General features: G+C 33.2%; 2 protein-coding genes across 4 annotated transcripts in view; one reads left to right on the forward strand and one right to left on the reverse strand.

The window, feature by feature from the left end:
* The window catches only part of adcy8 (adenylate cyclase 8 (brain)), a 74507-nt gene extending 60552 nt beyond the window's left edge, over window positions 1–13955 (reverse strand). The window contains exons 1-7 of the mRNA XM_051127051.1: window positions 13852–13955; window positions 5879–5969; window positions 5663–5722; window positions 4541–4660; window positions 4322–4424; window positions 1790–1839; window positions 1311–1429 (exon numbers count right to left, since the gene is read on the reverse strand). The gene's annotated coding sequence lies outside the window, so the exon portion shown is untranslated. The remainder of the gene's footprint in view (window positions 1–1310; window positions 1430–1789; window positions 1840–4321; window positions 4425–4540; window positions 4661–5662; window positions 5723–5878; window positions 5970–13851) is intronic.
* efr3a (EFR3 homolog A (S. cerevisiae)) overlaps window positions 13913–25247 on the forward strand; it is a 48941-nt gene continuing 37606 nt past the window's right edge. For all 3 annotated transcript variants that reach the window (XM_051127082.1, XM_051127064.1, XM_051127072.1), the window contains exons 1-2: window positions 13913–14014; window positions 14202–14304. In XM_051127082.1, the coding sequence (XP_050983039.1) occupies window positions 14295–14304 (10 nt within the window). In that variant the 5' untranslated portion in view covers window positions 13913–14014; window positions 14202–14294. The remainder of the gene's footprint in view (window positions 14015–14201; window positions 14305–25247) is intronic.

Genomic DNA, 25247 nt, shown 5'->3' on the forward strand with positions numbered 1-25247 from the left:
TGTTCAAAAGTTTACACCCCTGGCTCTTAATGCTTCGTTTTCCTTATGGAGCATCAATGAGTGTTTGAACCTTCTGTAATAGTTGCATATGAGTCCCTCAGTTGTCCTCAGTGTGAAAAGATGGATCTCAAAATCATACAGTCATTGTTGGAAAGGGTTCAAATACACAAAAATGCTAAAAAAAGAATTTGTGGGACCTGAAGGATTTTTTCTTAAGAACAGCAGGCAGTTTAACTGTTCAGGACAAACAAGGGGCTCATAAACAACTATCACTAAACAACAACAAAAAAATAATTCAGGTAACAACACAGTATTAAGAATCAAGCGTACTGTATTTAGACTTTTGAACAGGGTCATTTTTAGAAATTCAGTTATTATTTTCTCTTGTGGACTATATGTAAAGGTATTTTATGTGAAATACCTTATTCAGGTCAGTACTAAATAAAAAATATTTTTTTCATTTTGTATGATCCCTCTTATTTGGGTAAAATAATTAACACTTTGCAGACTGTATATTATTATAGACAGTTTTGACTTTAACTGTATATTATTATATATTTCATAAGGCTCTGTGGTAAACTACAACTATCATGTTCACCCAAAAATGAGAACTGTGTCATCAATTACTCACCCTTATTCTAAACTTGATTGATTTTACGAATCACAGATATACAGAAACTCAGACATTTCTCATGACAAAAAAATTTAAGTCATACAGTTCTGGAGGTGAGTAAATGATGACTGAATTTTCATTTTTGGTGAACTATCTCTTTAAGCTGCGGTCAAACTAGGCTTCGAGCATGTGAAATTACATAAAACCCTGCAGCTTTTAAGTTTATACAGAGGTTAATCTGTTATGTTTACAGTAGAAGCACTTTTCTATCAGCTGTCCAGCTCAGAATCCACCAAACTTGAATCTGGCTACTAAAACTTTAAAACATGTGCTTGTGTTTCCAGTCTCACACATTCGCTTACGGTATGATTGCAAGTGAATTGAGCACTAAATCTACTGCGAACGCAGCTTTATAAATCACTTTTGATATATACCAGAGTAATCTTAATGTGTGACCTTCCAAATGTGTCGCATGTAATTGAGTCATCAGTATCCCTGTGTTTCAAAGGCCCTTGCTAATGCATGAATTCATGTTCATTGATTCACATTATAGGAAACTAGGGAGTGGAACAAGCTGCACATTCTTTTCAAATTCACCTCACACACCTGCGCGTGTTAAAGTGTTTTTATTACAGCAATTATTGGCAGAGATCATGGCTCAATGCTAGGAAAGACATCACTGACATGACACACACACCTCTCTCTCTCTTCGTCTGCCGCTCTCTCCTCCTCCATCAGGCCGTCTGGTAAATAAGTGACTGAGAAGATCAGGAAAAAGGGAGGCTGCAATACACACATCAGCTCACACACTCACAACTGAAACACAGTGAAGAGGAAACCTTCACTAAAATAGCCATTGAAAAAAGACACAGAAAATACATTAGCACTTCTGCAGAAAAAAGCATTACCGCACACACACACACGCACGCACAGATACTGTGGCTCTGAGTGTTTGGGTTCAGATAGGCATGAAGGGCATTCTATATTCAGCAGACACATTTGCGTAATTATAGAATCTCTGCCTGGAAAGACCAAATGCCTAGGTGCTTAATTTGTGTTTATCATGGTCAGGGTGTTTAAAATTAAATGCTTGGTCATAGTTTAATTCACTCTCCTTAATGTCATTGTATCTCTCTGGTTACACACATACACAAAAAACCCATCAAAGCAGCTTACCTTTTCACAAACCTTTATGAATTTGCTTGCAGGTGAAGAGCTTTTTGTCTCTGCCCCAAAAAACACAGGACAGCAGGAGGCAGTAGAGAGCAGCCGTCCAAATCACACACATTCATGCACACACACACACACACACACACACACACACAATGATATAAAATTAATAACTGTAATAATAAGCAAACTTTACAGTCTATGCCCTAACCCAAATTTCATTTTCCAAACAAAAATCATGGCAACTGAAATTATGTCCCCACAAAAAAATTGGGGTTTTACTAAATGTCCCCACAACATACGGAATGCATGAATACAACACACTAGTGTTATTTTGTCTTTATATATTTTTACAGTTTTTTGTTTTAGTCGTATTTTGTTGTCTTTTGAGGAAATGATTATTTAAACTGAGCAAATATAATAACATTAAACATGTTCTATCGTTTTATTCTGCAAGGATGCATTCAATTGATTAAAAGTGACAGTAAAGGTATTTATAAAGAATTTATTTAAAATAAAAGCTGTTCCTTTGAACTTCCAACTCATCAAAAAAAAATAAAAAAATAAAAAAATAAATAAAAATAAAATAAAATAAAATAAATAAATTCTATATACAGACAAATTATTTTAAATTAACAATAACAATATTCCAATATTATCAAAATGTGTACATATATATATACATATATACACACACACACACACATACATATATATATATATATATATATATGTATGTGTGTGTGTGTGTGTGTGTATGTGTATATATATGTATATATATATATATATATATATGTATATATATATAAGCAGTGATTACCGGGGTTCAAGCGTTTTAAGGCATTTAGGCAAAAACACATTATTTAGCAAGCTTGTAACCACCTAAATCAATGATTTAAAAAACATTTGGGTAAAACCAGGTAATTTACCATGTAAGTATTATGTTTTTTAACGGTTATGACTGTTATAGCACCAGCTGTGGTCTGATCCCCTTAAAACTTTGCATGCTTATTTAAAATTGCATGTGCTCAGCAGGTTTCGTGAAGTTTAGAGTTTTCCTTTAGGCTTTATAGGATCTGGGATAAGTTTGGACAGGCCCCTTTTCTAAACATCCCCATTATAGCTTCCCAAAGGGCAAAATTCAACTTTTTTTTTTTTTTTTTTGATAATTATTGGCCTAGAGAGTCCAGAGAATTGTACTGTAGTGTTTTTTCCAGACTGAGTGAAAAAGGACTCGTACGCAAAAGTAGGTTTTTTACATCTTATCAATCATCTAACAAATGATTTGATTGACAGCAGTGGTTCTAGAGGCAAAGCTGTCCAGAATAAGGAGTTCTATCTTATGATATGAATATTGCGTGTATGTGCAAAAAACTGTAATCGTTTACGCCCTTAAAAAAATGCAATATCAGTGGCTGATTTCTTTCAAATTTCTCTCAGACCTTTAAGGGCACGAGTCAAACAGTCCCACCCGACTTTTGTACTTTTGATTGCTGCTGTTTGATTGCTGCTACCATCCCTCCAAGTTTCAAGTCTCTACAACTTACAGTTTGGTCTGCACAATCAGATTTACATGGAGATCACTGATCCGTGACCATTATAAAAATTACAATAGGGTTTTAGTCCCAAACCTTTGGACAAATATTAATCAATAGTACTTAATATTGCTCAAACATGTGACCCTGGTCCACAAAACCAATCATTTTTGAAACTGAGATGTACACATCATCTGAAAGCTGAATAATAAGCAAAAAGCTTTCCATTGATGTATGGCTTGTTAGGACAGGACAACATTTGGCCGAGATACAACTATTTGAAAATCTGGAATCTGAGGGTGCAAAAATAATAATAAAATATTGAGAAAATCACCTTTAAAGTTGTCCACATGAAGTTCTTAGCAATGCATATTACTAATCAAAAATTAAGTTTTGATATATTTACGACAAAATATCTTCAAGGAACATGACCCATCTTTGCCATAAAAGAAAAATTTATCATTTTGACCCATACAATGTATTGTTGGCTATTGCTACAAATATACCCTTGCGACTTACAACTGGTTTTGTGGTCCAGGGTCACATTTGGAGTGGATAATTTAAATCAATAATTTTTTTCTAAATTTTTCTTTTTCAAAAACAGTGCCTTGGTAATTATTCTGCCGTTGCATTTCCCATCATATTTGCATTGAACAATGTGTTTTAAAAGCAATCATTTAATTATTATCATTATGCGCCATAATGTCTCGCCTTCACTGTTGTCAAAATAAAAAACTGTTGAAACATTTGTCAGAATTCCACTGACAAGTCACACAATCTTGAAAGTAAAACAACACTTGAAAGTGATTAATTTGTTCCTCTGATTTCTAACAAGGTTAAATGTCACAAACTAAATGAGAAACTAAGAGAAACAGAGAAAGAAACCAAGCAGTTAAAACTTAAGTTCCTATAATTCCACCCACATTTCTGCTTACATGCTGTCTTGTGCAGGCTCGCATGTGTTTGTTTGTGTGTCGTGTGTATGTGTGTTGGATTCAGCCACCTGTCAGCCCATTCTGCTGTTGATGTTTTAGGTTCCAGAACTGTGGGAGTGATCCATAAAATTCAGCCCCAGAGTCCAGCGCTGTTCACACATGCTGCCGTTACTATGAGAGACGTGAAGAAGTAGGAAGAAGCGAGCAGAATATCACAGCAAACAACAAATCACAGACTATGCCTATAATTAAATACACATATCTGCCTGTTTCTGTGTCTCTCTCACCTGCTTCATAATTAATAGTTTCTCTTCCTCTTTTTATAGCTTGACTTTCATGCACGTCACTCTTTCATTTAGCCTTTGTCACTTTTAGTCTGAATTTCCCTTTTGGAGGCGGCCAACATTCTGTGTGTGAGATAGAAAAAGACGATGGCAGTGTTTCACAGTATGAGAGAGTACACTTAACGCAACTATAAATAATGAAAACCCTCCATATCAAATCTGTTCCGTTCATAACCCTGCAGTACAGAGACATAGTCCTAAACCAAATTACTCAAAAGATAAAAGTGAAAATTAAAAAAGAATATAAGATATTTAAATGTACATTTACACTACCTTTCAATTGTTTGTGGAAGTCTAAACTTCAAAAATACAGTAAAAACAGTAATATTGTGAAATATTATACAACTTACAATAACTTAATATTATTAAGCGTCACATGATCCTTCAGAAATCACTCTAATATACTGATTTGCTGATCAAGAAACATTTATTATTATCATCATCAATGTTGAAAACAGTTATCCTGCTCAATATTTTTCTTAAAACAGAAAATGTTTTTAGACTCTTGGATGAACAGAAAATTCAAAAGAACATCATTTACTATTTGAAACTGATGACAATATGTGACCCTGGACCACAAACCCAGTATTAAGTAGCACGGTTAAATTTGTAGCAGTAGCCAAAAAATACATTGTGTGTGTCAAAATTATTGTATTTTCTTTTATGCCAAAAATCATTAGGATATTAAGTAAAGATCATGTTATATAAAGATATTTTGTAAATTTCCTACCATACATATATCAAAACTTACTTTTTGATTAGTAACATGCATTGCTAAGAACTTGATTTGAAATAAATTAAAGGCGATTTTCTCAGTATTTGGATTTTTTGCACCCTCAAATTCCAGATTTTCAAATAGTAATAGGTCAAATATTGTCCTATCCAAACCATGCATCAATGGAAAGCTTATTTATTCAGCTTTCAGATGACACATAAATCTCAATAAAAAAAAAAAACTAAATCTTATCACTGGTTTTGTGGTCTCTCTTTTTTATTTTTAATGTTATATTCTTAAATGTATGCTTACTTTCTATTAAAAATCTGTTTACAACTATACAAACTCACATGCTTTGTACGCACGTCTGCTTCTGCAATAAATTTGTCTCTTGATTGATTGTATCTAGTCTGTGAGAGTGAAAAAAATGTTTATCAAAAGCAAAATAACCATTTATACATTGTTTTAGAATCCTGCTGTGCAGCGGTTACAGGTATTTTGTCACTAATATAAAACAAGTTATGTGATAATATCAAATAACAACAGATCTGAAAAAGAAGCATTACCATTGGGATATTAGTAAATGATCTGGAGGGGAAACTTGATCTTCAACGTCCATGTCCAGGGTCGCCATTTCTGTTTCAAACTGGTCAACTACTGCATTCAGATAAATTAAAGAAGGACAACAATTTACAGATAATGTACTCACCCCTTGGCATCCAAGATGTTTATGTCTTTCTTTCTTCAGCAGTAAAGAAATTATGTTTTTTTGAGGGAAACATTTCAGGATTTTTCTCCATATAATGGACTGATATGGTGCCCCGATTTTGAACTTCCAAAATGCAGTTTAAATGCAGCTTCAAACGATCCCAAATGTGGTTGTAAACGATCCCAGCCGAGGAAGAAGGGTCTTATCTATGGTTCAAAACAGTTAGGGTATGTCGAAAAACTCAGATCTTATTTTCTCCCTCAACTTCAAAAATCATTTCAAAATCATACATCACTGCAGAAGTACAGACCCAGTCTTTGCAAAGTGAACATGCAAAGAAGATCAAACACCCTTAAAAAAAGGTAAAACAGCGATATAAGATGATTTTGAAGTTGAGGGAGAACATGAGATGGGAGTTTTTTTGACATACCCTAACTGTCATGAACCGGACAAAAACAGAGTTCAGGCAGAGTGAGACAAGACGAGCGCTCGACATTAAAAAGTATGTAAACTGTATTATTGTCATGAAAATAACGGATCGTTTAGCTACAGAAGACCCTTCCTCAGCTGGGATTGTTTACAACCACATTTGGGATCATTTAAAGCTGCATTTAAACTGCATTTTAGAAGTTCAAAATCAAGGCACCATATCAGTCCATTATATGGAGAAAAATCCTGAAATGTTTCTCTTAAAAAACATAATTTCTTTACGGCTGAAGAAAGAAAGACATGAACATCTTGGATGACAAAGGCTGAGTACATTATCTGTCAATTTTTGTTCTGGAAGTGGACTTCTCCTTTAACAAAATAATACTAAAAAGACAGATGGAGAGTTTGCGAAACCTTGTTTGGGAAAGACCATTTTTGCAATTTGGTTGGGTGAAATTACACACGGCAGCTTTACACAAAAGAGTGAACAAACACAGGGGCAAGTGAGTCACATTCATTTACATATTCATAAACCCACTTTCCCTCACATGTAATGCCCTACTTTAAGACTTTACAGAAACGTAATAACAACTTTAAAAATATGGCATCAGATTGTATATTATACTCATGTCAAATCAGATGTCAAATGTGACATAAAAGATACATTGCAGAAAGAAAAAGAAGTCTTTCTGAACAGCACGATTTCATTTTGAATTGTTTCTTTGAGGTGAAAAAGTAAAATGACCAACCTTCACCTGTTCTCTCTGACAACTACTGAAACGTTCACATTCACTCGAGTGTTCAAAAGCTGATTTTATTCAAAAGCTCATGTCTGTTCACAAAACCTACAGTTGTTTCCTTCTGAATAATGTTCAAAATCTATTCCACTGGAATGAAATATGATTGACAGTTCCACAAGTACATTAATAATGCTTTGGGAAAACCACATCTCATACTCAGAGCTTTGAGACTGAATGTTAAATTCCTAATTTTTCACACTGCAGAACACAGGCAGATGCTAATTCCTTTTTATCACTTCAAGTTAATTGCATACGGTTTTTAATCATCCAAAATAGAATGGTTATCTTTACAGGAGCCTACAATTCAGTGGACTGAGATTTTGAATTCATGGTTTGAAACCACACCTATGAAACACTACTCCATATTTACTTCACATAAGAAATGAATGTTTTATCAAAGTTTTATACAACTTCCCCAGACAATCTAGAATTAATGTTTTCAGTTATCAGGTTATTAAAGGGACAGTTCACCCCAAAATTAAACTTCTGTAATCATTTACTGAAATTCTGCCAATGGCACAAAACAATTTAAAGGGATATTATTTAATTTAAACCCATTAAAAGGATAGTTCACCCAAAAATTATAATTCTGTCATCAAGTTGTTCCAAACCTGTATGAGTTGCTTTTTATGGAAGATAATACTATGGAAGTCAATGGCAAAGTGTTTAGTTACCAACATTCTTCAAAATATCTTCTTTTGTGTTCAGCAGAAGAAAGACATTCATACAGATTTGGAACAACTTGATGACAGAATTGTCATTTTTGGGTAAATTATCCTCTTGATGATTCTTGATTTGACAGTTTTGTTTTGTCCCTCAAAACATCTGACATTGACAGAATTTAATCATAAAATTGGTCACAAACACAATGGTCATAAATTGCTGTCGGCAAACATGTCAAACTTACACTACAAATTTTGGATCGAAGTCATTTTTTAGGATTGACAAAATTTGTCTTGAGACAGCCAAATCATGGCAGAAATCATATGTGCGAGAATCAAAACAAATACCAAGTAAATATTAAGAATTATTCTAGAATAATGAATTAACTGTGAGTTTCTTTATTTCAGATCACACAGTTTCAAACATTGGATAACAAACTTACATATTACTACAATAAATATAAAACCTCACTTGTAGTCCATTTACTTCAATAAGAGTCAAAAATGATATTTAGTGAGTAAAAAAAAAAAACTTGAGAAGGTTTTGATGCAAGGTTACGAAGGCAAGCACACTGTGTGCAACATGCAACAAAAAATCCATCACAAAAAGACAGGAAACATATTAAGTATGCAACTATTGTTCTTTTTGATTTCATGCTGACTTTAAAAGCATGACAACTTAATGAACAACAGTGTTTCCCCTGTCATTATTTTACGAATAAATCAAAATTGGGTCTGTCACTTAATTCGAATCGCGATACGGACTGACGTCTGTGAATATTAAAACACAAAAAGACGGTTTAGATATGAATCCTACATGTTCCACTTGGCTCTGTATGTATGAAAGTAATTTTATTACTACGGTTTACTACACAAATACTGAGCACACAATGATTTACGGCCTCTGCATCTCATTATATAATGACATGAACACATGAACTTCATCTCCAGAGCTGCTGTGAGAGTCATTTCATGTAATTTTTACCGTTTCATTTGAGAAAACTAGCATCACGACATACTGTATACACACAGAAACTTCACGGCAACCTGTCAAAATAAAAGTATGTGTAACAGAAATATATTACTCTTGTATTACTTTTGTACAGTATAATGTACGTCTTTATATATTTCTATTTCTGGCCAATTTAAATAAAACAATTAAATGATAAAAATAAATATTACAACCTTTTAACAGAATATTTTCTTCCATGTATTAATTTTAACAGTAAACCTTCGTTTGTTTGCCAAAAAATAAAAGGGTTTAATTTCAATTGAATTAAAAATAAATAAATGTTTAATCCCTTCATTTGATTTATCAGAAAAAAAAAAAAAAATTAAAAAAGAAAGAAAAAGATTGTACGGCCCTATTGTTAAAAATGTTAAAATCGAGAGTTTTGGACTTTTTTTTTTTCACTGAAATAAATGTTTTTGTTATTATAGAGAAAGTAAAGTACGGAAAAAAAGTACTGTTGGGTACCGGCACACGTGCTCCATCGATCCCCTTCTCCCCACCGCCCCAAAGCTGTAAACCTAGGGGAAACACTAAATAATCATGGCAAATAAAAGAAAAAATGTCAGAATTAACTCTTTCTGTTGTACTAAGAGCATACACAATGTATATACGCTGCATTCATAAATACTTCAAAGCGTAACAAGGATGTCAGAAAACGTCTGTAGGAATTTCAATAGCAGTCGAGCTCTCAGAAATCCAATTCACTGCATTCCTGCTTGCTTTCAAACTGATCTTGCATCTTCACACATTCCAATCCAATAAACTGACAACTCAGTTATACACTTCACCTTTCTAATCTGCTCTCATCTCAGAAAAGATCTCTGAATTCAACTCTGACGCATCCGAGCGGTTGCTTACTCATCACCCTAGAGCTTTACCTCGAATGTGCACATCCTCTCCCACGAATCTGCACTACAGTCATATTTCTTCTGAGTTTACAAGACCCATTGACTCATCCTTAATGACTAGTGTTTCCTGACAGGTTCTGTCTGTCCTGCATTATGATCTTGGTATTATTCCTAGTGCTTGGGAGTCTAAATTTAGCATTTGACTTGATTTTTTGCTTGTCCCAGTAACTGCCACTTCATGTACTTTCTATTACGCCTCTTGAGAATGCATCTGCTAAGAAAATAAACCTAAACAGGCTACAGTAGCACTGTGTGGTTAATAATGATAGCAATGCCAAGGCAGTTTACTATTAGAAGATTTCTGTGTTGTACACAGCTGACCTTAAATTTTATGTAAGCAGCCATTTAATTTAACCAGCAACAATTCAATGTCTTTCATGATCTTCATTCTTTGAAATCGGCTCTGACAGAGTGATTTGTTCTCTCAGACACATAATAATGTTTGTGGGCGCTTCGCAGACATTTTATAAAAACAAGACGCACTGCGACCCAGCTTTATTTTTAAAACAAAATAATTGTCATTGTTAATCATTGTGTAGGAGTCTACTTTTTTTTATCTTGTCAGGGGTTTGAGAGGATATTCAAAAGTCTCTCAGAGTTGCAAATATCATGTGCGTGTTTATTACGCAATCCATCCATACATTGATTTCGACTGAAGACAGTGAATAGACATTGCACCCAAATGCTAGATGGTGAAAAATGTCAAACCCCCTCTGGAGAGAGAGAAAAAAAAAAAAAATCAAACTGTCTATTTCTCTCTCACACAAACAGTTGTTCTATGGGTCAATATTGATCTGAAGCTCAGTGTGAAGCTTGTAGGTGGAAAACTGAAAATCCTTAAAGGTGGACATGTTGTGTAAGTATGTAATAATGGATGAGCCCTACTTTAGTTTTAGCATGTTCTTTATAAGTATAAATGTACTTTTAAAGCATTATATAAAAAAAGTATTGCTGGGCAACCAAAATAAAAGTTGTGTACATAATATGTGTGTGTGTGTACTGTGTATATTTATTATGTATATATATATAGACACACACATACAGTATATATTTTGAAAATATTTATGTGTATTTACATGTATATTCATAAAATGTACAGTATATATAAATATATTTAATATATAAACATAACATATTTTTCTCAAATATACACATGCATGTGTGTCTTATATATACATAATAAATATGCACTGCATATATGCAATTAATCATGATAAATTGTTGCCCAGCACTAAAAAAATGCACAATGCTGAAGTAAAAAAACAGCATTTATCATATATTTTGTCATAATAAACACTTTTCACATTTAGAAATTGCTAGTAAATTTAACAATTATTTACAAAAAAATTTCATTTAACAATTTTCCACACTGTCCTGTTAAAAAATGTTTCAAATGTAAACAGGTTTAAGTTTCACATAAATTAAGCAAGAGTATGTGTGGGTTTGTCTGTATCTGTATTCACTAACATCATTTTAAACATCTAGATTTTAGGTTAAATGCATATGCAAAAAGAAAAGTGCATATTTTAGGTGCGATCTCTGCAATGCGTGTGTGTGCATGCATGCAATATTCAAATAACTACAGCACTTTACGGAATGACTGGCAATACCAGCTGCCATTTGCACACACACACACACACACACACACAGCTAAACCATTACTCAATCAATCAAACTGCCCAAAGTTTCATGCTTCATTAAACCACCAATATCAATGAGGCAGAAAACACTGTGTGTGTGTGTGTGTGTGTGTGTGTGTGTGGCCACAGGGAGAAATCACATCACACAGATTTGATGGAGATTATTGGTGCAATAGGATTATTTGGCCAGCATTTCAGTAATTATTATGCAAATGTTTGTATCTGTAGATGCCAGCGCTGTACCAAACCAGTTTGTTCAACAGCACTGCTGTTTCCCTTAGCCTATTGTGTTAAACATTTAAGCCATTAGACAGTGTAAACCCACCTATTGTAAGTACGCATGAGAATTGAGTGACTGAGTGTGTTTTCAGTGTTTTAACAGATGCTTGGATAAAATGGAGCTTAATCACACATAATTCCTGTAAAGCAAAGGTCTTATCTTAATACTGTGTATTTTCTCTCTCTCTCTCGCTCTCTATCTCTCACACACACACACACACACACACACACACACACACACACACACACACACACGCTCAGGTCCTCATAGCTTAGGCTGTTTGACTGGATGGTTTCAGCTTATCCTAATATAATCCAGTTATACACAGGAGGTCTGACACAGACAGACATTACTGGGCTTTGTATTATTATACGTTATGACTACTGTAAATGATCAGATTCTGTCCATAATGTGTTGTAATGAAGTGGCAGTTTTTTGTAACAAAAGAAATAAAAAGCCAGCTGGAACAAACAAACTAATTTATTAGTAATAACTTTAAAATTGCAACTAGTGGCCTGACCTGTTAAAACTGAAAGGGATAAATGAAAACTAAATACCCCAATATGAAAGTTTTGTTATTAATTATTCACCTTCGTACATCTTTGGAAGAGTGAGAGCTCTTGGATTTCATCAAAAATATCTTAATTTGTGTTATGAAGATGAACAAAGGTCTTACGGGTGATAATGAGGGCGAGTAATTAATGACAGGTTTTTCATTTTTCTGAGAACTATTCCTTTGAGAGCATATGTACAACAAACTTCTTTGGGTTAGAAAACCCTCTACTATAATTTTAAAGAAATTGTTCACCCCAAAAATATAATTATAGTTTACTCAGATTGCATGCCATTACATTCATTCTTCTGTGGAACATAAAATGAGAAATTATGAAGACCTGAATTATGTAGGCATGTTATTCTATGTAAGTATGTTATTCCAAGTTTTCTGAAACGATACAATACCAAAATGTAAAAGTTGATACATCGTTGATAATCTTTTCATTCAATGGACTATTAACCGGTGATGGAGACCAAATAAGTACTGAAGTTGAACTTGAGAGGCGAATCAGTCAAATTCATGAAAAATCAGTGGGAACGGTTTTATGAACCGGATAAAATGATTTTGAATATAAATTAGAATACAGCAAAACTGGGTCCAGGACTGCAAGGTAGTACCAATGGGTCTGTGAAAAATCTTAGGAAAAATAGTAAAAATGTAAAAATAAATAAGTATTAAAAAATCCAACTAAATATATAATTAAATAATAAACACATAAAATGAAAATGAATAAATTATTGAAAAATAAATGTTACAATTTTGATTAAAATAAATAAATAATACACCTAACAGAAAAAGCCTAAAGTGAGTAGAAAAATGTGACATAAAAAATTAAATATTTTCCATATGATATTTTATTTATAATATTAGTTTTTCAGATTGCAAATTGGATGTTTATACATGAATGTAGCTGCCTTTTAAATTTTAGGATGGGGGTCCCTTGCATGAGAATTATCATAACTGGGTGTCAATGGCACCTAAAAATTGAAAACCAATGAAATAAACTACATTATGATGATTCTGTGGTGCCTTTTAATATTAATATATATATATATATATATATATATATATATATATATATTTTTTTTTTTTTTTTTTTTTTTTTTTTTTGATGTTTGCAAGGTCTAGTGTATTGTACTGGCATGGGAAAACCAAGCAACAGAATGTCTCTTGCAGAGTGTCATAAAAAATGACAAAGTCACATTTATTAAAGAGTAAATTATAAAAGTTTGTGTGTGTGTGTGTGTGTGTGTGTGTGTGTTTACCTCCTTTAAGAAGAAAATGAGAGTAAAAATAATCTAGCTATATGCCATGCAAAACTCTGAGAGCGGTAATAGATATTTTAATGACTTTTTATCCACTAACCTACACACACACACACACAAGAGCAGTTCATTAACCTAAATCAAAAGCAACTGAGATTGCCCTGCTTATTAATTTTAGAAGCTGGATGGGAGAGCAGATAATATTCACACAAATTGCCTTGTTGACGTGTTAGTATAATTGAATTTAACAAAGTAAACAACTGCTTTCTTCTACCCACCTGTTTCACCGTGTGAATCCCCGTTGTGTGTGTGTGTGTGTGTGTTTTTTTTCAAACTAGACGCAGCGCCGCTCGACTATCACTTCCGTGTTGGCGTGTCCCGACGTCACGCGGAATGTGAAGCAGGAAACGCGGATGTGTTGCGCTTAATCTGCATCTACAGGTATTCACACACAACTCTCTTTCTTTTACTTTATTAATTATTAACAACACAAGACACCGTACCGCCATTTTTGATCATGTGTTTTTATAGCCGTCAGTTTAAGCTTGGTGACGGGTTCTGATAGGATTCGCTTAATCCGTATTTGTGTGTGTATGTGTGTGTGTGTGTTTGTATGTGTGTGATCCAGACGTGTTCGGATCCATATGTCGAAACCAGCCCCCCTTCCAAACTGATCTGATCCAGTGCATCGGACGCCGTTTGGACGGAACCGAGTGGAGGAATGCCTACCGGTAAGATCCCGAACCCGAGCCCCAGCCGGTCACAGCCCTCGTCCCTCTGTCATTAACTTAAGACGGTTTATGGTGTCAATGTTGTGCTGCAGTGTATGTATGTGAGAATGAGTCAGTATCTTTAGCCTACTGGGGTTTTGCTGATCTCAGCTCTTCCCTGCTGCTTCTGCTTTAACAGGAAAGCACAAAAAGTACTATGGTATTACATTGTTTTGGTGTTCTCTCCCTAAGTGACTAGGTAGATGAAAATGCTAATCATTCGGTAGTACCATGGCATTCCCAGAGTTCCCACGGTCATTGACAATGCAATCTGTTTTGCCCATGATTCATGCAGGACAGTGAGTCATGTCAGATTCTGTTGAGGTGTTGGCACTGATGCCATGGACCTTGACAGCAGGTGGCACTGGCATGTGATTTAGTGTCAGCATAAAATCCTTCTGATGGACATCTTATGTAATGTTTTTGGACGTCTCTGATTTTAATGTTCCTGAAGAGCTTATAGAAGTCTCCTGCAGCCAAGAGACATCGTCTGTTATCTTTATCTTTTGTTTGTTATCTTTAAGATACTACTGTAGTTTTTAGTAGTATTTTTTATTGTCACAGTTTTCCTTTTAATTTTTTATTAATTTTCAGTTATTTTAGTACAAGTTTAACTAAATTAAAGGAAAATGTTTCCTTTTCAACTTGTACGGTATTTTAGGCTGATGTTTGTGATAATCTTTTCTTTCGACTTTGTTGTGGTTTTGATTTCATTTAGTTTTGTGTTTGCAGAATTGTTCTGTTTTCTTTAGTTAGTTTAGTGTTTTGGGGTATTTGTTGTTTTAAGATTCTTTTGGTGTTGTTGGATTTAAAGTCGGTATAAAACTCAAAAAATTATTTGAGATCATATTTTCTCTTTTGTTGTGACGTCTGATTTCTACAGTATATTCTGATTAAGTCACATTCAAAGCCATACTACTAGTCAAAAGTTTTTGAACAGTAAGCTTTTTAATGTTTTTTTTTTAAAAGAAATCTCTTCTGCTCACCAAGCCTGTATTTATTTGATCCAAAATACAGCAAAAGCAGTGATATTGTGAAATATTTTTGCTATTCAAAATAACTGCTTTCTGCTTTAATATTTTAAAATGTAATTTATTTCTGTGATCAAAGCTAAATTTTTAGAATCATTACTCTAGTCTTCAGTGTCACATGATCCTTCAGAAATCATTCTAGTATGCTGATTTGCTGTGCAAGAAACATTTTATTATTAATATTTAAAATAGTTGAGTCCATTTTTTTCAGGATTCTTTGATGAATAGAAAGATCCAAAGATCAGCATTTATCTGAAATAAAAAGCTTTTGTAACATTATACACTATACCATTCAAAATGTTTTTTTTTTTTTTTTTTTTGGAGAAAGAAATTATAGAAATTCATACTTCTCTTTAGCAAGGATGTTTTAAGTCGATCATAGTGATAATAAAAACAACAAATAAATGCTGTTCTTCTTTCTACTCATCAGAGAAACCTGAAAAAAATTCTACTCCGCTGTTTTCAACATAATCATGTGACTGGAGTAATGATGCTAAAAATTCAGCTTTGAAATCACAGGAATAAATTACATTTTAAAATATATTAAAATAGAAAACAGTATTTTAAATAGTAAAAATATTTCAAAATTGTACTCTTTTTGCTGTACTTCAGTTCAAATAAATGCAGACAGGGTTTAATGTTTGTTTTTTTTAAACATTCAAAATCTTACTGTTCAAAAACTTTTGACTGGTAGTGTACACTCACATTTGACCACATGTAAGTTGAATTCTATATTAATTTAGCAAGTTGTATTTTATTTTCACACTGACATTTAAAGTCCACTTCCAGAACAAAAACTGACAGATAATGTACTCACCCCTTGTCATCCAAGATGTTCATGTCTTTCTTTCTTCAGCCAAAAAGATTTTTTTTTTTTCAGGATTTTTCTCCATATAATGGACTGATATGGTGCCTCGATTGTGAACTTCCAAAATGCAGTTTAAATGCGACTTCAAACGATTCCAAATGTGGTTGTAAACGATCCCAGCCGAGGAAGAAGGGTCTTATCTAGCGAAACGATGGGTTATTTTCATAAAAATAATACAATTTATAAACTTTTTAATGTCAAACGCTCGTCTTGTCTCGCTCTGCCTGAACTGTTTTTGTTCCAGTTCATGACAGTTAGGGTATGTCGAAAAATTCTCCCTCAACTACTCCCTATTTAAATTGTATTTTTTTAATGTAAACAACTGATAGTTTCAGTGGATAAGGCCCTTCTTCCTCGGCTGGGATAGTTTACAACCGCTTTTGGAAGTTCAAAATCAGGGCAACATACCAGTCCATTGTATGGAGAAAAATCCTGAAATGTTTAACTCAAAAACATAATTTCTTTACGGCTGAAGAACGAAAGACATGAACATCTTGGATGACAAGGGGGTGAGTACATTATCTGTAAATTTTTGTTCTTCTCCTTTAAGTATCATAGAGTAGTCCATCCCACTGTTAGCTGTGCAAATATATCTAACATTTTGTAAACAGTATAACTGAACTCTAATGTATGTAATTTGAGACATTTCTATCATTGCACAGTACTGTTTCGGTTTTGTTATTGGCTGCTGTTACATTTAATGTTTGTGACATTGATTTGCATGTTTAGTTTAGCATATAGTATAGTTTTCTATGCCATTTGTTCATGTATTGGTGTTATTTAGCTTGCAAGATTGTTTTTCATTTTACAAGTTTTTTTGGTTGTTTAATGTTTACAAGATTTGATGTTGTTGGAATTAACATTTAGGTATTGCTTTGTTAATTTTACTTTGTGGTGGTTTTGTTGGTTCAGTTTAGCATGTTTTTTTGGCATTGTTCAATTTTCCATATTTTTACTGTTTTGGTATTGTTTACATTATTGATGTTTGTGACATTGTTTAGTTTCACATGTGATGTAGTTTTGTGTGGCATTTAGTGTGTCATTTGTGATATAGTTATAGTGTTGCATTATTTCGTCAGATTGCGTAATGTGTAGTTTGACGCAGTAGACCAGACACCCCTGAGGGTTATTGCTGCTGACGCTCTGCACTCAGAAGAGAAGTACAACACACGCACACACACACACTGAGAGTAGGGTGACCTCTCCACTGAAGTACAAACACAACTCCCACACCCCTCAGAGGGAGTATGATAACCTCTCTGCTCTGACACACACACAGTCTATTTCTGGGCAGTCAGGACCCTGTAAGACGAGCCCTTTATCCTTCACATGGGATGAGAGAGGGAAATGGAGAGAAAAAGTGATTCTGTAAATGTTTTGCGGGTACAAATCGGACTTAATTTTTCCTGTCTGTTTACGTTCACTTAAGACGTTCACTGACTGCGACTATCGATCAAATATTGTTTAGTAGTACTTTTACTATTACAGCATTATATTGCGTGTTCTTCACTTTAAAATTCTTAAAGAAGTTCAATAAAACACTGTAAAATCTGGCAAGGAGGTCAGTCATGTTGTGACATAAGATGAATAACTGGTTCTTGGTTTCGTTGATTGCCCTGATAACTCATGTGTAGGTTTGAGTATGCAATCTATTAAATAACCTTTCTTGAGTGGCAAGTGATTGTTTTTACGTCTGATCAGACCTGTCTGCCATGTTGGATAATGACAAGGTTTAGAATTTAATTTAATTCAAGTTCATAATGTGATTCTCTTTGTTTGTGCTCCGGATTTACATTTAATGAATCAGGCGCTAACAATCAAGTTTAAAAAAAAACTTCTCAACTACGTAGCTGAGTCTTGCTCAGGCACAAACAATCAATTTTTGGACCAGGGAGTGCATTCATTAAAAAACAAAAACTTTTGTCAACTGCATAGCTGTCCTCTAAAATAAAGGACAGTTATTATTATTATTAAAGTTTGTACAGTCTTACCAGTTTTTGTTGGCAGCAAAGCACTGGCAAAACCTCAGTTTGGATATAGGAATCTTTGCAATATAAGTCTTACTCCGGTCCAAATAATCAAGTTTTTGGAATCTGGAGGACAATAATAAAAAACTTGTGAACTACACAGTTCTCTGATAAAATAAAGGGCTATTTATTTGATTTGATTTGATTTCGTTTCAATTTATTTTATTTTATTTTTATAGTTTTTATCTATTTTATTATTTTTAAATGATTTTTTTATTTATTTATTTTTTAATTATTTAACTGCAAGAGTGCTTATTATTAATGATATTTAATTTAATTATTTTATTTTGTTTTATTTTAATATTATTTGACAGCAACAGCACTTATTATTAATTTTATTATTTTTATTTATTTTACAAATATTTAACAGCAACAGCACTTATTATTAATTTAAAATGTAAAGTTTATTTATTGAATTTATAAGAATAAAACTTGAGTTTGCACACTCTTGCCAACAGTTTCTATTGGCAGCAAAGCATTGGCAGAACTTCACTTTGCATATAGAAGTCATTGCCAAATTATATCTTACTCAAGTCCAAATAGTCAAGCTTTTGGAATCTGCATTAATAAAAAAAAAAAATCCAGTTCTCCACTAAAATAAATTATTTTTAATTTCTTATTGTTTATTTTATTTTATTTTAAAGAAATAGAAAAATATATGAAAAATAAAAAAAAGAAAAATAAATTAAAGAAATAAAAATATATGTTTTTTTTTTTCAGCATTAAATTGAATCTTATTTATTATCTTTTTTTTTTTTTTTTTTTTTTTTTTTTTTAACAGAGGACTTAAGTTTGCACAATCTTAACAGTTTCTGTTCACATCAAAGCATTGGCTAATCCTGACTTTGGATACAGAAGTCATTGCTAGCTAGTTTGTAGTTTGCACACCTTGCTGAAAATGAGAACTGCTGTCTCAATGTGATTTTATGCCTTTTTGTTCTTTCAGCTTGGATATCTAAGCAGCATGAGATGTTAAAAGTTTCTCATATTGCAGTAAGTTGCTGTGTCAGATATGTTTTTAGATTTAATCTGTTCAAATACTATGAAAAAAAAACAAAAAACAATTGATTGACAGTGTAAATGCAGTTGAAATGTCTGTGTGCAGGAGACAGTGACCGCCCAGCTTGTCTCTCTCTTTCTCAAGGATCTTTCCGCTTCCCTCTCTCTCTGAAGGATCTCTCTGTTTATCTCTCTCTCTCTCAAGGATCTTTCTCCCTCTCTCATGGCTTTGAGATGATAATGTGCATGTTTGCAAAGCAAAGTTTGATCTTCCGTTTTGAGTGTGCGAGAGAGTTTGATCTGTGTGTGTTTGATCTGTCATCTGTTTTGTATTGGTGTTCCTCGCTTTCCTTTCAGCAATGTCTCATTCATATGCACAGTGGACTAGTGAAGATTCAGTGTGAGGGAAAACATCAAGGGAAAGCGGCGGCGGCGCGTGTGTTTTGTGTTGGTCAAGAGTGTGCGTGCGCATGGTGGCATTATTCGGTCAGATGCTCGTGTTGACACTGCGGTGAAATTTTCAATGTGCCAAAACACCAGCATCATCAGAATTAAATACTGCTCACCCCTCTGTCCTCATGCAGATGCGTGCATGTGTGTGTGTGAGTGTGTTATAGAATATGGTTAGACTTCCTGCACTGTACAGCACCTAGAGAGAGAAAGATAGAGAGACAGAAAGAGAGCGATTGTCTCCCAGGTCCAGTGAGCAGACACAGACATGGACTCAGAGAACGCTGATGCTGGTAGGTCTGATCCGTGAGTGTTTGTGCTTGCTTTTTGTCCGTGTGTCCTTGATTGCTTGATTTCAGGTCATTTTGCAGCATGTGCAATGTATAGAAATATTAAAATATACAGCCTGACAGTTGAAAATATCTTTAATGGCAAAATATACAGTGAAAAAGCTTTGATTGGAATTAACAGTTGACCAATATATAGACAAGGCCAATATTTGGGCGTTTTGAGATCATCAGCCAATAACAGCCTTTTTGGTTGCTTAATAGAAGTGGTAGCTCCACTTCCAGAATGTGTGATTGTAGCAACAATGATTCAAAGATGAATTTAATTTAAATGTATTTAAATTAATTTAAATGTAATTTAAAATTAATTTGACGCTTACTAACAGCATACCAAAACTGTCTCATGTGTATGTCTATGATTGCACCGGCCGTAATTTTAGATGAATTTAATAAAATTAAAGTTATTAAATTTAATTTAGTAAATTAAATTTAATTTCATTTAATTACATTTCAAGCTCACTAACAAATTAAAGTACTGATATATTTCTACAAAAATATAAAATACAAATGTGAAAAACTCATTACCTCAATAGTTGACTAAATGGCATTAATTAAAAAGCTGTTTTATAAATTATGTAAACTGTACTTAAACATAAATTAATAGCCAATAAGTAAATAAACAAAATTCAAATCAATGGCCTTTGTCACTTTGAGAGTCAAAAAAAGCATATCAGGCAACACAAAATTAGTATCTGTGTCCTGACGATATATTGAAGTTTTACAAAGCAAAACAATTTGTGCGAAAAACATTATTACCTGTAATTAGTGCTGTCAAATCGGGTAATCATGATTAATCGCATCCAAAATGTAAATGACATATTTTTCTTAAATATATACATGTATGTGTGTATATTTATTTACATATAAATATACACAGTACACACACATATATTATGCACAATACAAACTTTTATTTTGGATGCGATTAATTGCGATTAATCGCGATTAATCGATTTGACATTTGCCTTAGGCAAATAGGGAAGTCCTTTCCGCGATCTGTTTTTTTCTTCGGATGATTACATTTTGGTAACTCTTTATTCTGTTCAGGGTGTCTTGTTCTCAGGTGACAAATTAAACCAGTCGTTGTAAAGTTATTTGGCAATGAGCAGCCTATAGATATTTCACCTGAACGCAATTTTACATATTGCTACTTTAGGATGACTTTGCTCATGCTAAAGTGCATAAACTCTGCTGTCCTGTGTGCCTGTTGTATCGACATTGAGTAAAATAGACATTGATGCAGCCAAAATGCTAATAAGCACTAATTAAACATCAGTGATTTCAATTCATCACTGTATTTGGAGCTTATCTGGTGGTAACCATTTGGAAGAACCCAGGCAAAATCTAACTATTTTGATTAAAACCAATTTTTTTTATTTTATTTTATTTTAAGGTTGTTAAAATTTCAGTGCATCAATATTAATCAAGGATTAGTTCACTTTCAGAATAAAAATGTCCTGGTAATTTACTCACCCCTGTTATCCAAGATGTTCATGTCTTTCTTTCTTCAGTCGAAAAGAAATTAAGGTTTTTGAGGAAATCATTCCAGGATTTTTCTCCGTATAGTGGACTTCAATGGGCCCCATTGATTTGAAGGTCCAAATTGTAGTTTCAATGCAGCTTCAAAGGGCTCTACATGATCCTAGCCTGAGGAATAGCGCTCTTATGTAGCAAAACGATCGGTCAGTTTCTAAGAAAAATAAAATGTATATACCCATTTAATCATATCATTTTCTCCTCCAACTTTAAAATCATCCGACATTGTTGTTTTACCTTTTTTTGTAAAGGGAGTTTGACTTTCAATGCACGTTCGCTTTGTAATTGTACTTGTAAATTTGTACTTCGGCCTACATTACATGTGCATGATTACTAATGTGTGAGGTCGAGCTAGTGCAAGATGAGCATTTGTGGTTAAAAAGTATATAATTTGTTTTTTTTTTTTTGTTTGGAAAATGACAGATCACTTCACTAGATAAGACCCTTATTCCTCATCTGGGATCATATAGAACTCTTGGAAGCTGCATTGAAACTGCAATTTAGACCTTCAGTGGTTGGGCACCATTAAAGTCCACTACATGGAGAAAAATCCTGGAATGTTTTCCTTAAAAACTTTAATTTTTTTTTTCAACTGAAGGAAGAAAAACATGAAGATCTTATGTGACATGGGGTGAGCAAATTATCAGGATTTTTTTATTCTGGAAGTCCTTTAAGTTATGAAAAAAAATAGCAGTGTTTTCCCTTGCCGTTATTGAGGTTATTATTAATCACACGTTCACATATCAGATGTTTTATCTCATCTTTTTTTTATTTTATTCTAGGATAGTTCACCCAAAAATGTATCATTTATTTACTCACCTACATGTCATTTCAAATGTGAACTTTATTTCTAGAACATAAAAGTTTGAAATGACAGGTTTTGGTGATAAATAATGACCAAATGTATTTTTTGTGGATGAAACATGGCTTTTATATACAACAGATCATGTTTACATGAATATATCACCAAGCCAAGCATTTTGACCATTCATGTGCAGCTATGTCATGTGTCAACTGCCCTTCAGCAATACATCGATCATCCTGATCTTTAAATATTGGCCTCAGTCATTGAAAAAGCCGTATTGGTCGATTACTAATTAGAACTATGGAATAAGAGAGAAAAACAGAGGGATTATGTGTTAGAAACAGCAAATTTACATACTGCCTGAATAAATGCCATTCATGCATCATGCTGTTTTCAGAACCAAAACACAGAATGCAGGCACACATGATTTTGTTTGTTGTTGCCTAAATTATCGCTGCCTGCCGTGTTCCCAGATGTCATTCATATTTTTAAAAGCTAGAAGTTTGGAGGCATTTCTGTTGCATTATGGGAATTATTAACTGGGCTAATGATCTCACATGTTCACGGCGAATGTACAGACTATGCACACCGTGTAAATGGTTGAATTTCTCTCAAATGTAAAACTGGGCGGATGGTAGAAAGAGATAAGGCGTTTTCCGTTTCCATCGCTCTCTCCTTTTTTTCGCTTCGTATTGACTAGCTCATGCATATTTTGTTATCTGCCCTCCACTACATCGACCCATGCTGGTAAATTTAGCACAGTGTGCGTATCGGTGGGTTTGGGAGAGTGTATTAGTATGGACTCTACCTGTACTCTGTCAGATGGCAAAGGATTATGGGTTTTTACATCATAGACTTTGGTCTTCAGCTTCAAATATGAACAGAAAGCTGGTTTTAAGTACACACACTAAAGCAAACACACACAGATGAAAGGTCAGAGGTTAAACTCTAGTTCTAGTTTAGAATGTTTACTATATTTAAAATCTTGTGGTGGATTAAAACAGATGTTTGACTACAATGCTTATTTCTCTGTAGAAAGTTAAACAAATATGAATATAAATGTTTTTTTTTTTTTTTTTAATTAGTTTACTCCCCACAGGTTGTTTTGTTTTTATGTCATGTGCACACAAAGGTCTTAAAGTTCTGCCTTCATTATTATGCATCATGGTCGGTCTCTAAGATAGATGGTAATTCTGTTATGGCAGCTTTCTCTCGGGCTCTGCTCTCGCTCTTCAAACTCTTAAGCTATTTCAGGTCCTCATAAGGTTAAGAGGATTTTCTCTGCAGGCACTGAATCAATCTCTTCATTTCCCCAGACGCTCTCGTGTTGGCAGTAATGGGGATTCAACAGGCACCAGTGGGAAGCAGGATTTGCACCCTGCTCTGGGGTGGCCCGCACAAGGCGAGCGCCCCCTGGTGGCTGTGGCTGTGGCTGTGTGTACTGTGTTACGAAATACAGCTTTCCTCTTGGAAATGTATGACGGAGAAAACAAAGACTTGTGAAATCAAAATGGACCCATATTTGGAATTACCATTCTTTTGCTTGAATTGTCACTGGCCCTGTTTAGACCCCAGTGCTCTGTTGATTATGGTTGTGTATTTTTTTATTCCTTTCAAACCTAAATATTTGTTTCTGTATGATGTATAGAACGTGGTTGTTGTGAATTCTGCTGATTTGTCACCAAATAACATTGTCTAGCCAGCTCACAGGAAATTTTGTAGAAACTGTAAATGTCTTTGGTATTTAGTTATTTTATTATTTATTTAATATTATTTGCGTTTTCCATAAGTGTTTCTGAAGTTAAAGCTGACATACTGTAGAGGGACATTATAATACATTATAATAATTTATATGGGGTGTTTAAAATGTATGTAATTTCCATATATTATTGCAAATTAAGAAACTAAGGAAAAAAAAAAAAAAAAAAAAAAAAAAAAATATATATATATATATATATATATATATATATATATATAATAGATTTAAAATGTATAATATAATATAATATATTATATTATCTAAAATTATATATAAATAATAATAAAGTAATAAATAATAAAGTTACTGTAAAATTATAAATATATATATCTCACACACACACACACTCACTCACATACAATTTTTTTTAAATAAGTCTCTTATGCTCATCAAAGTTGCATTTATTTGATTAAAAATACAGAAAAAAAAACATTAATTTTATGAAATATTTTTGCAATTTAAAATAATGGTTTACTGTTTTAATATACTTTAAAACATAATTTATTCCTGTGATCCAAAGCTGAATTTTCATCATTGTAACTTCAGTCTTCAGTGTCACATGATCCTTCAGAAATCATTCTAATATGCTGATTTATTATCAATATTGGAAACAGTTTTTGCTCTTTAATAGTTTTTTTTAAAACCTGTGATACTTTTTTCAGGATTCTTTGAATAAAAAATAAAATAGAACTGTATTGTTTAATAAAATTAATATTTTGTAATAATATACAATCGTTCAGATGTTTTTGTTTGTTTGTTTTTTGGAAAGAAGTTAATTGTTTTTTTGTTTTTTTTCAGTTTACGTTAATAAAATGTAAACTGAAAAATTCATTTCCACATTCATGTTACACTTGTTACATTAATAAAAAGTAATGGTAAAGACTTATATTATTAGAAAATATTTCCATTTTGAATAAATGCTGTTATTTATTACTTTTTATTCACCAAAGAATCCTGAAAAAAGTATTACAGGTTCCAAAAAATATTAAGCAGCAAAAACTATGTTTCCAACAATGATAATAAATCAGCATATTGTTAATAAATCAAAATGATATCTGAAGGATCATGTGACACTAAAGACT

Source organism: Labeo rohita, chromosome 2, assembly GCF_022985175.1.
Source record: "Labeo rohita strain BAU-BD-2019 chromosome 2, IGBB_LRoh.1.0, whole genome shotgun sequence".
Taxonomy (NCBI): Eukaryota; Metazoa; Chordata; class Actinopteri; order Cypriniformes; family Cyprinidae; genus Labeo; species Labeo rohita.